The following is a 13,384-nucleotide window of genomic DNA, read 5'->3' as shown; positions in this document are numbered from 1 at the left end:
AGTCATCAAAATTGGGCAGCTGGGCCCTGAGTCTGGGGGCGCAGCGCTAAGGGAGGCGTTGGACACCTCTCTTGGGCGTTAGCATCAGAAAATCCCGAGTAAAAGAGCCGGACCGCGAGCACTCCGAGAGACGCCTGGGGAGAAAAAAAAGATTTAAAAAAAACCCCGCAAAAACCTTTCCAGTGCATAGCCTACGCCACCACAATATAAATCACCAAAAAAATTCAAAGAAAAACTAATCGCACTTACCTCAGGACTGCATTACTTAGCTCTCTGCAATCAGTACCGTCGGATTGCCTCTGCCGTGCGGGCATACGAATCGACCGGGAGTCAAAAAGCGCGCCAGTGTCGCAACCAGGGGCATTGCACTTCCGAGCGAAACCGGCCCCGAAAACCCCAGCTGACCACCCATCCTAAAGACCTAACTGCTATCATTGCCGCCGCTCCGGGGCGAAAAACAGAACACAAAGGATCCGAACATTCGCCCCTATATTTGATTAAAGAATGAGGAATTTGAGTTTAAATTTCAGATCACCACTGAATGTAGAATTAGTAATTTTTAAATGAAAGTATTATGTCAAGGAATGTTTCAGGTAATCGAGCCCTCCTTAACTGTCATGAATTGTAATGTTGCAGAATTAAATTGTTTCCTTATGGTTGGAATTTTATAAGTGGCCAAATATTTCGGAAACTAACTTTAGAGAATCGTTCTGAGAATACAAAATTTAACTCTACTTACCATTCCAGCAGGTCAGGTACAGTGAGGAACATCCGGAGTTCCGGAATCCATACTGGCACGATTCCGGACACCAGGACGATCCGTGGTGGGGTCATCCGGAATGTTCTGGAATCCGGACTCCCGCCTTGGGCCACCACTGACCTCTCCGCCGACCTTTCCCCCACCTCGGGCCGCTTGGCCCGACCCTCCTCTATCAACCGACCTACCTTGGCCCAGGCGTTTCCGGACTTGGGACGTCGGAAAGGCGATCCGAAGTCCGGAAATACACGAACCTGGGCTCGGCCGTTTCCGGATTCGGGATGTCGGCCTCGGTCCCAATGCTTCCGGATTTTCGATGCTATACCTGTATTCAGAAAAATTGGTTGATAACTAAAGATCCAAGTATGCATGCACAGTTTAAAGGAATGGTCATGGGGACATTTACCATAAGATTGTGGCATCAAGCGCCACGACTGCAGAATTTCTCAGTAAAATCTTTGTTTACCTTCACCCCTACCTCCCATCGCACTGTTTTATCTAGTTTGTCTGCTGGTCCTTGTAGCACAGTGGCAACTTTTAACATAGTTAAGATGATTCTGAACAACATTAGTGCCTTAAAAATGAGATTTTTTAAAAATTGTGCCAGTGTCATGGATATAGGTTAACCGCAAAACCATGTTCACAAAAAATTTATTATTTGGAGAAGCCCTTATCTGAATTACTTATTAAAAATTGTTTAAGTAATTTACTTTTTGTCAGCATGTTACAAAGTTTAATGGGAAAACTAGGCCAAGCATTGGGTGGGGGGTGCTGTCTGTAATTTATATTGGAGGAAAGTTTCAAAAGCTTTGAGTCTACGTGAGGGTTTAGAAATATGGTGGTGATGGTGCTTAAGGTCACAATTTTGTTTTTACAATGTTCCCTTAAGCATTCCTTTAAGATGACATCCTTTTTATAGAGTCATAAAAACATCGTTCTTCAGTCAGTGTCCCCAGTAGACACTGCATGCTTTGGTATGCAGTTTTTTTCATCATTTGATTTTTATTTTAGATGTTAACACGTTTTATAATTTGAGATCAACAGATTCTGCTCAAAATGTAATTAATTTTCATTGTCTTGTATCCTCCAACAGCAGCTTTTATTTAGCTTTACATTCCCAACTTTCTCAGAAGTACCTTGTAGTTGGAATATTTTGGATTTATAACAATTTGTCACAGCATAATAGAAACTTTACTGATATTAAGGACACTCTTCAGTTGCTTACATGGTCTTGTTGACTCGGTTTATTAAAAGTTATTTAAATATGTGGAATGGTTCTTGTTACTCCTGATTAAAATTGGATTAAAAGGAGCCAAGGACATTCTTTATGTATTAACAATGCACTTTTCATATTTTGAACTGGCAAGGTTTCATGGTGCAGTGGAAAGTGAACCCAGAGCATTCCTTAAGGCTGGAGTTCCATTGTGTTCTGCTATAGTACAGAAACCAAAATAAAACACTGCTGTGAGCAAGTAATGGTTCTGTTCATTTTTTTGTGGTGTACTGTAAAATCAAGACATCTCCAAACATTGGGTTGAATTATGTACGCTGTTGGCATCTTCACTAAATTGATTTGGGCATTGTTTGTCTCCCAGTGCACTGCACAACAGTGTGGACGGGCATCAATTCAACATTTAAATCTGTTTCCGGGAAATCCTTCTTAAAACCTATCACTTCGACCAAGCTTTTGGTCACCTGTCCTAATGTCTCCTCCTTTGGCTTGGTGTCGATTTTTGTCTGGTTACGCTCCTGTGATGCACCTTGGGGTGCTATATGCATGTAAGTTGTTGGCTTGCTGCTGGAATTTTAAGGTTTTCAGTATCAGCGACGAATGGTCACATAAAACCTTTAAGTGTTGGGCTGCTGCCTCTTGTATGCTGTGTTTGTGGAAGTAGTTTGAAATAAACTTGGAATGGTCTAGATTTTTCTATGGACTTGTGTTCCATTGTGGGTAAGGTGTTGATAAGGCGACACCGGGAATACTGCATGCACTTTTGGTTTCCGTATTTACGAAAGGATATACTTGCTTTGGAGGCAGTTCAGAGAAGGTTCACTAAGTTGATTCCGGAGATGAGGGGGTTGGCGTATGAGGAACGGTCGAGTAGGTTAGACCTCTACTCATTGGAATTCCGAAGAATGAGAGGTGATCTTATCGAAAAGTATAAGATTATGAGGGGGCTTGACAAGGTGGATGCAGAGTGATTGTTTCCACAGATGGGGGAGACTAGAACTAGAGGGCACAATCTTAGAATAAGGGGCCGCTCATTTAAAACAGAGATGAGGATAAATTTAATCTCTTGAGGGTTGTAAATCTGTGGAATTCACTGCATCAGAGAGCTGTGGAAGCTGGGACATTGAGTCAATTTCAGACAGAAATAGACAATTTCTTAAACGATAAGGGGTTATGGGGAGTGGACGGGGAATTGGAGCTGAGTCCATGATCAGATCAGCCATGATCTTATTGAATAGCGGAGCAGGCTCGAGGGACCGTGTGGCCTACTCCTGTTCCTATTTCTTATGTTCTTCTTTTGCTTCAGTAATCTCAAAAAAAAATGAAGAGATGAAGATGGTAATCCAGTGCCATCAAGAAGATGGTGTCATTTTTGCTTTTGATCTGGTTCCAGGATGATCATAATTTCCAATTAGTGATTTAATTTTATTGTTCCTGCTCTTTTCTACATCAGTGCGGCATTAAATCAAAGAGCCACCAGAAAAATGTGCATTTTCTTTGATCGTGAAGTTTTACTTTTTTAAAATCAAAGTGCATAGAATACTGAATCTGGAGTTTTTATTAAACCACATTTTTGGGCTCTACTTCCATTCTATTTTAGGGGAGGGGAGGGGTTAAACTAATATAGCAGGGGGATGGGAATCTATGCAGGGAGACAGAGGGAAGTAGAATGGGGTCAGAAGCAAAAGATAGAAAGAAGAAAAGTAAAAGTGGAGGGCAGAGAAACCCAAGGCAAAAAGCAAAAAGGGCCACATTACAACAAAATCCTAAAGGGGCAAAGGGTGTTAAAAAGATGAGCCTGAAGGCTCTGTGCCTCAATGCGAGGAGTATTTGGAATAAGGTGGATGAATTAACTGCGCAGATAGCAGTTAACGGATATGATGCAATTGGCATCACGGAGACATGGCTCCAGGGTGACCAAGGCTGGAACTCAACATCCAGGGGTATTCAACATTTAGGAAGAATAGACAAAGAAAAAGGAGGTGGGGTGGCACGGTAGAGGAGGATTTCCTGGAGTGCATAAGGGATGGTTTTTTAGACCAATATGTCGAGGAACCAACTAGGGGGGAGGCCATCTTAGACTGGGTGTTGTGTAATGAGAGAGGATTAATTAGCAATCTCGTTGTGCGAGGCCCCTTGGGGAAGAGTGACCATAATATGGTGGAATTCTGCATTAGGATGGAGAATGAAACAGTTAATTCAGAGACCATGGTCCAGAACTTAAAGAAGGGTAACTTTGAAGGTATGAGGCGTGAATTGGCTCGGATAGATTGGCGAATGATACTGAAGGGGTTGACTGTGGATGGGCAATGGCAGACATTTAGAGACCGCATGGATGAACTACAACAATTGTACATTCCTGTCTGGCGTAAAAATAAAAAAGGGAAGGTGGCTCAACCGTGGCTATCAAGGGAAATCAGGGATAGCATTAAAGCCAAGGAAGTGGCATACAAATTGGCCAGAAATAGCAGAGAACCCGGGGACTGGGAGAAATTTAGAACTCAGCAGAGGAGGACAAAGGGTTTGATTAGGGCAGGGAAAATGGAGTACGAGAAGAAGCTTGCAGGGAACATTAAGACGGATTGCGAAAGTTTCTATAGATATGGAAAGAGAAAAAGGTTAGTAAAGACAAACGTAGGTCCCCTGCAGTCAGAATCAGGGGAAGTCATAACGGGGAACAAAGAAATGGCGGACCAATTGAACAAGTACTTTGGTTCGGTATTCACTGAGGAGGACACAAACAACCTTCCGGATATAAAAGGGGTCAGAGGGTCTAGTAAGGAGGAGGAACTGAGGGAAATCCTTATTAGTCGGGAAATTGTGTTGGGGAAATTGATGGGATTGAAGGCCGATAAATCCCCAGGGCCTGATGGACTGCATCCCAGAGTACTTAAGGAGGTGGCCTTGGAAATAGCGGATGCATTGACAGTCATTTTCCAACATTCCATTGACTCTGGATCAGTTCCTATGGAGTGGAGGGTAGCCAATGTAACCCCACTTTTTAAAAAAGGAGGGAGAGAGAAAACAGGGAATTACAGACCGGTCAGCCTGACATCGGTAGTGGGTAAAATGATGGAATCAATTATTAAGGATGTGATCGCAGTGCATTTGGAAAGAGGTAATATGATAGGTCCAAGTCAGCATGGATTTGTGAAAGGGAAATCATGCTTGACAAATCTTCTGGAATTTTTTGAGGATGTTTCCAGTAGAGTGGACAAGGGAGAACCAGTCGATGTGGTATATTTGGACTTTCAGAAGGCTTTCGACAAGGTCCCACACAAGAGATTAATGTGCAAAGTTAAAGCACATGGGATTGGGGGTAGTGTGCTGACATGGATTGAGAACTGGTTGTCAGACAGGAAGCAAAGAGTAGGAGTAAATGGGGACTTTTCAGAATGGCAGGCAGTGACTAGTGGGGTACCGCAAGGTTCTGTGCTGGGGCCCCAGCTGTTTACACTGTACATTAATGATTTAGACGAGGGGATTAAATGTAGTATCTCCAAATTTGCGGATGACACTAAGTTGGGTGGCAGTGTGAGCTGCGAGGAGGATCCTATGAGGCTGCAGAGCGACTTGGATAGGTTAGGTGAGTGGGCAAATGCATGGCAGATGAAGTATAATGTGGATAAATGTGAGGTTATCCACTTTGGTGGTAAAAACAGAGAGACAGACTATTATCTGAATGGTGACAGATTAGGAAAAGGAGAGGTGCAACGAGACCTGGGTGTCATGGTACATCAGTCATTGAAGGTTGGCATGCAGGTACAGCAGGCGGTTAAGAAAGCAAATGGCATGTTGGCCTTCATAGCGAGGGGATTTGAGTACAAGGGCAGGGAGGTGTTGCTACAATTGTACAGGGCCTTGGTGAGGCCACACCTGGAGTATTGTGTACAGTTTTGGTCTCCTAACCTGAGGAAGGACATTCTTGCTATTGAGGGAGTGCAGCGAAGGTTCACCAGACTGATTCCCGGGATGGCGGGACTGACCTATCAAGAAAGACTGGATCAACTGGGCTTGTATTCACTGGAGTTCAGAAGAATGAGAGGGGACCTCATAGAAACGTTTAAAATTCTGACGGGGTTAGACAGGTTAGATGCAGGAAGAATGTTCCCAATGTTGGGGAAGTCCAGAACCAGGGGACACAGTCTAAGGATAAGGGGGAAGCCATTTAGGACTGAGATGAGGAGGAATTTCTTCACCCAGAGAGTGGTGAACCTGTGGAATTCTCTACCACAGAAAGTTGTTGAGGCCAATTCACTAAATATATTCAAAAAGGAGTTAGATAAAGTCCTTACTACTAGGGGAATCAAGGGGTATGGTGAGAAAGCAGGAATGGGGTACTGAAGTTGCATGTTCAGCCATGAACTCATTGAATGGCGGTGCAGGCTAGAAGGGCCGAATGGCCTACTCCTGCACCTATTTTCTATGTTTCTATGTTTCTATACAATAGTAAGGAAGGACATTAGCTTGGGTGATGTGGAATCTGTATGGGTTGAGCTACGGAATACCAAAGGGCAGAAAACTCTAATGGGAGTTGTGTACAGACCACCAAACAGTAGTAATGAGGATGGGGACAGCATCAAACGAGAAGTTCGGGATGCGTGCAATAAAGGTACAGCAGTTATCATGGGTGACTTCAATCTACATCTTGACTGGGCTAACCAAACTGGTAGCAATGCGGTGGAGGAGGAATTCCTGGAGTGTATTAGTGGTGGTTTTCGAGACCAATATGTCAAGGAACCAACTTGGGGGCTGGCCATCCTAGACTGGGTGATGTGTAATGAGAAAGGACTAATTAACAATCTTGTGCGAGGCCCCTTGGGGAAGAGTGACCACAATATGGTAGAATTCTTTATTAAGATGGGGAGTGACACAGTTAATTCAGAGACTCGGGTCCTGAACTTGGGGAAAGGTAACTTCGATGGTGTGAGACGTGAATTAGCTAGAATATACTGGTGAGTGATACTTCAAGGGTTGACGGTTGAAAAGCAATGGCAAACATTTAAAGATCACATGGATGAACTTTAACAATTGTACATCCCTGTCTGGAGTAAAAATAACATGGGGAAGGTGGCTCAACTGTGGCTAACAAGGGAAATTAAGGATAGTGTTAAATCCAAGGAAGAGACATTAAATTGGCCAGAAAAAGCAGCAAACCTGAGGACTGGGAGAATTTTGTAATACAGCAGAGGAGGACAAAGGGTTTAATTCGGAGGGGGAAAATAGAGTATGAGAGGAAGCTTGCTGGGAACATAAAAACTGACTGCAAAAACTTTTATAGATATGTGAAGAGAAAAAGATTAGTGAAAACAAACGTAGGTCCCTTGCAGTCAGATTCAGGTGAATTTATAAAGAGGAACAAAGAAATGGCGGACCAGTTAAACAAATATTTTGGTTCTGTTTTCACGAAGGAAGACACAAATAACCTTCTGGAAATACTAGGGGACTGAGGGTCTAGTGAGAAGGAGGAACTGAAGGATATCGTTGTAAAATGGGAAATTGTGTTAGGGAAATTGATGAGATTGAAGGCCGATAAATCCCCGGGGCCTGATAGTCTGCATCCCAGATTACTTAAGGAAGTGGCCATAGAAATAGTGGATGCATTGGTGATCATTTTCCAACAGTCTATCGACTCTGGATTAGTTCCTATGGACTGAAGGGTAGCTAATGGAGGATACCTAATGTAACATCACTGTTTAAATAAGGAGGGAGAGAGAAAACTGGTAATTATAGACCGGTTAGCCTGACATCAGTAGTGGGGAAAATGTTGGAATCAATTATTAAAGATGAAATAGCAGCACATTTGGAAAGCAGTGACAGGATTGGTCCAAGTCAGCATGGATTTATGAAAGGGAAATCATGCTTGACAAATCTTCTCGAATTTTTTGAAGATGTAACTGGTAGAGTGGACAGCGGAGAACCAGTGGATGTGGTGTATTTGGATTTTCACAAGGCTTTTGACAAGGTCCCACACACGAGATTGGTGTGCAAAATCAAAGCACATGGTATTGGGGGTAATGTACTGACGTGGATAGAGAACTGGTTGGCAGACAGGAAGCAGTCTCGGAATAAACAGGTCCTTTTCAGAATGGCAGGCAGTGACTAGTGGGGTGCCGCAGGGCTTAGTGCTGGGACCCCAGCTCTTCACAATATACATTAGTGATTGAGATGAACGAATTGAGTGTAATATCTCCAGGTTTGCAGATGACACTAAACTGGGTGGCGGTGTGAGTTGGGAGGAGGACGCTAAAAGGCTGCAGGGTTACTTGGACAGGTTAGGTGAGTAAGCAAACGCATAGCAGATGTAGTAAAATGTGGATAAATGTGAGGTTATCCACTTTGGTGGCAAAAGCACGAAGGCAGAATATTATCTGAATGGCGGCAGATTAGGAAAGGGGGAGGTGCAACGAGATCTGGGTGTCATGGTTCATCAGTCATTGAAAGTTGGCATGCAGGCGGTGAGGAAGGCAAACGGTATGTTGGCCTTCACAGCTCGGGGATTTGAGTATCGAAGCAGGGAAGTCTTACTGCAGTTGTACAGGGCCTTGGTGAGGCCTCACCTGGAATATTGTGTTCAGTTTTGGTCTCCTAATCTGAGGAAGGACGTTCTTGCTATTGAGGGAGTGCAGTGAAGATTCACCAGAATAATTCCTGGGATGGCGGGACTGACATTTGAGGAGAGACTGGATCAACTGGGCCTTTATACACTGGAGTCTAGAATGATGAGAGGGGATCTCATTTAAACTTTTAAGATTCTGATGGGACTGGACAGGTTATATGCGGGAAGAATGTTCCTGATGTTGGGGAAGTCCAGAACCAGGGGACACAGTCTTCGGGTAAGGGGTAGGCCATTTAGGACTGAGAGGAGGAGAAACTTCTCCATGCAGAGAGTTGTTAACCTGTGAAATTCCCTACCGCAGAGAGTTGTTGATGCCAGTTCATTTGATATATTCAAGAGGGAGTTAGATATGGCCCTTACGGCTAAAGGGATCAAGGGGCCTGGAGAGAAAGCAGGAAAGGGGTACTGAGGGAATGATCGACCATGATCTTATTGAATGGTGGTGCAGGCTCGAAGGGCCGAATGGCCTACTCCTGCACCTATTTTCTCTGTTTCTATGTTTCTATCATTAGATTCAAATAACCATTTTATGAATCTGAGGATAAGAATCCAACCCTTTAAAATATGTTAATGCACAATTCACTTTCTACGAAACATATTATGGGCCCAAATTTCCCCAGGAGTTGCGCCGTTTTTTTTGGAGCAACTTGATTTTTCTGGATTATCTTTTTAGTTGCAATTCTGGCCATTTAATTTGCACCAGTGCAAGTGAGTTAGTTCGGGTTTTTTTTAGTTTCGTGTTTTTTTCAAATGGCCTGTTTTGGCCATTTAAGCAAGTTTAGCCAGCTAAAAGTTACTCCAAACTAACTTAGGCCAGCGAAGGTGGGCACTTTTGTACACTCAGAAAAACCTTGCGATGACTTAAGAAATCAGCACAGGCAGCCAGAGATGGGGGTGGGGGAGGGCGGGGTGGGTGAGGGGACCTTGCAAAGCACTAAACACCTTCATGACAACATTAAAGAAGCATAAAAAATACATTTAAAGCACCAAGCACTAAACAAAGCAGTGCATTTGCACCAAGCACAAAAAGTAATAAGCAATTAATTAACAAATAAAAAATAGAAGGAACCCTGCACCTAAAGCACCAAGACCAAAGTAATAAGCAATCAATCAATCAGTAAATAACAAATAAAAAATAGAAGTCCTACCTTAGGGAACGCAGCGTGCCACCGATGAGGGAGCCCATTCGGCCAGGGCTAGGGACGGCATGCTTCAGGCTGCTCTCACACAGCCTGCACTCACAGATTCGGCCTGCCAGGAGCTACTGCACATGCGCGCACACTATGTTCAGTGCCGGGACCTGGCTCCACCCCCAATCCACTCGGCCACGCTACGCCACCACTGAGGAGAGGCTGGGGAGTGGCCAGAATCGGGAGCAAGATTTTCGGTGCTCTTGGAGACGGACAAAAGTGGTGCACCTCGGGTGAGGACGCCAGAAAAAGGGGTTGGGGAAATTTGAGCCCGAAATGTCTGTGCGAATAACTATAGGTCGCCACTTTTAAAATGACACGACTTCTTTCACTCTTCAAAACAAAGTATGCGTTCAGAGTATTTTTGTGCATAGTTGCTGATAAAATAATACTGGTAACCATAATCAAAGTGTTTCAATTAGAAATACAGGTTAACCCTTTCTTGTTTTTAAAAAGACTTATATGGATTCATTCAGTGTTGGCTTTTAGTGAAATAAGTAAGATTATCTGAACTTGGGTGTATTGTATAACCACTATTTCCTCTTCTGTTCACTCTCCTTTCCCCCGGTACATGAAACAAGCATTGTAGGTGAAAAGCAAAAGGGATATAGTAACATATCACTGTAATTAATTATACTGTAATCAAATATTTACGGGGCTTGGATGATGTTGGTTGAAACATATGATCAATGGCATATTAAATAATGGTTCCCTGGAGGCCATCATAACCTGCCTGTTTTTGTAGACTGCAGCCGGGTGAAAGTAGAAGTTTGTCCTTTTACCCTGTGTAATCCTCCTGGAAAATCAAACATGTGGTGTGACTTGACTTTAAATGATGCCAGGTTACCTCCCTAAACGGGTCTTGAGCTTTCACTGTTGCTGCATTACTTAGACTCACATTGATGGCTGTTGCCTGATAGATGGATTGTGCTTTATGCTACTGTGGAACAGTATGCTACTGTCTGCATTTTGGAAGCTGGCGGGGAAGCGTGCCACTCATAGTTGGGACATTGCCTTTTGTAACCCTGAGCATCTCCAGAGATTTAAATTCTGATTAAGTTCTGTTTCACAGCCTGTGCATTTCCGCAATTTAAAAAATCAAACCGTCCAGACAGGCAGTCGCAAAAAAAAAAGTGTCTGTTAAATTGATAAAGATTTCTGTTGCATTTCACTTATTGTGTTTCATATTTATTCACAGGTCTGTATGAATTGTTGGCTTCCTTGCCAACCCAGCTGCAGTCACATGTGAACAGCCAGGAAGATCTGACCTTCCTACGGGATATGTTTGGTGAAAAAAGCCTTCATTCACTAGTGAAGGTAACCACAGTGTAAACTAACCAAGAAAGCATATGGAAAAATGTTTTGGGTATAAGCTGGTCATCTGACGACCATGTTATTGCTAGACAAAAACAAGCAGCTTTTTATTACACTAGTTTTATTATGAACATTGCTTGAGTGGAAGTTGTAAAAAGAGACACTTCCCAAAGTGCATAGACGGATAGTTTTAATGAGGTGATTATCTGGTACACTGCTACACTGCATTCATCTCGCCAGCGTATTGTTTTTCTTGAGTTGGATTTAGTTTATTAAAAAAAATACCTTTCCACAAAATAATGGAGGAATCGCACTACGCTCCCTCCCAATGCAGTGGACCATCTGTGAACAAGGCTTCCTCCAATACCAATCTGAAGCAGCCACTTGGGGACTCAGAAGAATGCCTCCGAATAAATGGAGGCTCATTATTTTACTTAATCCCTTCAGTACCTATAGAAATGCACTTGGTCTCCACCAAACACCTCCCTTGAGCAATGTGGCTTAAATAGGGAACTTGGCCAACTGAGTAGAGCTTGGAACCTGGCATCCATTGCTGCTTGAAATGTTTGTTGATGCTCTTAACAGGCTGTTAACCGTACTGCCTTGTATGGGAGAAAGAACGAACATTTCCAATGTTGATCCTTTTGCAACTCTGAGTGACTTGCATAATTTGGAAACACATAGAAAAACCTAATAGTTACAAAAGCTTCCGATTCATGGTAGGGAACGGTAGCATAGTGGTAATGTTACTGGACTCGTAATCCAGAGGCCTGGGCTAATAATCCGGAAACAAAGTTCAAATCCCAGCAACGGCCATCTGGGGAATTTAAATTCAGTTAACTCAGTAAATCTGGAATAAAAAGCTAGTTTGAAACTACTGGATTGTGATAAAAACCCATTTGGTTCATTAATGTCCTTTGGGGAAGGAAATCTGCCGTCTGTACCTGGCCTGGCCTTTGTGACTCCAGACCCACAGCAATGTCATCATCATGTGGTTGACTGTTAACTGCCCTCTGAAATGGCCGAGCAAACCACTCGAGGGCAATTAGGGATGCCCACATCCCGTGAACAAATTAAAAAATATATTCTTTTTTGTGTTGTCCCGTCCCCCTCTTCCCTGCGCCCCCGCCCCCTCACCAACTCCCCCGTTTATTTGTGTTTTTGATTGAATACAAAGTGCTTGAACTAATTGCCGAGGTCGGCAGTGTGAACAATTTCAGTAGAGATGACCAATATATTAAGGATGTTTGAACATTGATGGTATTTGTTAAATAAATTCCCACATAACATCACATTCAATAACTTCTAAGCCAATACCTTTAATCATACCATTAAAACTTGTTGTTTTAAACGGAAGTATTGAACAGATTGACCCAACAAAATAAAACACTGCTACTTAATCGGAATACCTTGCAACAGTTTGATTCTTAAAGGATCTGTGTGATGAGACGCTGAGGTATGTATTTCTGTACTAGTCTCAGTCTAAGTTAAATAACAATACAGCATTTCAGGGCCCTTTCCATGTGAACAAATCTAGACATTTGAATGGTGTGTATACTGTATTTTATGTAAGTGCTATTTAAACATACACCAATAGATGGGGTAGGAGTGTAATAAAACAGTGGTTGTCAAAACTTTTTTGGTTGAAGGACCCCTTTTCAATAGATTAGTTATCACGGACCCTTCCCCCAATCGAAATTATGATACTGCATAATATTCATAATTTGAAAGTGCTGCATGTAAAGAGTGTTTTAACAATGCTTTGATAACCGTGTTTTCTTAAATGAGATGGATGTGCCTGCTTCTCACTGCAGAGTCTGTCTATCCTTGGTGTGTTGTTTTTCTCCAGGTGAGCTGGGGAGGGGGAGTGGTGAGGGGCAGAAATTCTGCAGCGTAAACTCAACCACCATGTTTTCTGAAAACCTTGGTATCGCAATGCGAAGGGCTCCATACCAATTGTATTTAGAAGGTGGCATGATTTTGGCCACACACTACTTTGTGTCATTGCACAGTCTGTGATCTGTTTTAAAGAGGGCTCTTCTGGTGAGTTAGCTGAGTCGGCTTGTTTTCCTTCCCTGTAAAATAGCATAGCATTTTATCCAGTAGAGAGACTTAGGAACTTATTAAACTTTTAGCCATTCCGCTCAGAATAGTCTCTAAACTGCAAACTGAAGCTAACCATTCTATTGTTTTTTTTTAGCATGGACAACGAGGAAAGCTATTGTTGGTAAACAACAATTTGGAAATTGATCTAAATGGGTTTATAACCTTCA

General features: G+C 42.8%; 1 protein-coding gene across 8 annotated transcripts in view; it reads left to right on the top strand.

The window, feature by feature from the left end:
• The window catches only part of mpp7a (MAGUK p55 scaffold protein 7a), a 544,364-nt gene that overhangs the window by 240,036 nt on the left and 290,944 nt on the right, over positions 1-13,384 (top strand). For 7 of the 8 annotated variants that reach the window (XM_070881484.1, XM_070881483.1, XM_070881487.1 and 4 more), the window contains one exon: positions 10,996-11,114. The exons of the other annotated variant lie outside the window; for it this stretch is intronic. In XM_070881484.1, the coding sequence (XP_070737585.1) occupies positions 10,996-11,114 (119 nt within the window). The remainder of the gene's footprint in view (positions 1-10,995; positions 11,115-13,384) is intronic. 8 annotated transcript variants of the gene reach the window in all.

This window comes from Pristiophorus japonicus, chromosome 5, assembly GCF_044704955.1.
Source record: "Pristiophorus japonicus isolate sPriJap1 chromosome 5, sPriJap1.hap1, whole genome shotgun sequence".
In the NCBI taxonomy this organism is placed as follows: domain Eukaryota; kingdom Metazoa; phylum Chordata; class Chondrichthyes; family Pristiophoridae; genus Pristiophorus; species Pristiophorus japonicus.
The sequence above is the reverse complement of the archived record's forward strand: the minus strand, read 5'-3'. Positions and strand labels throughout refer to the sequence as shown.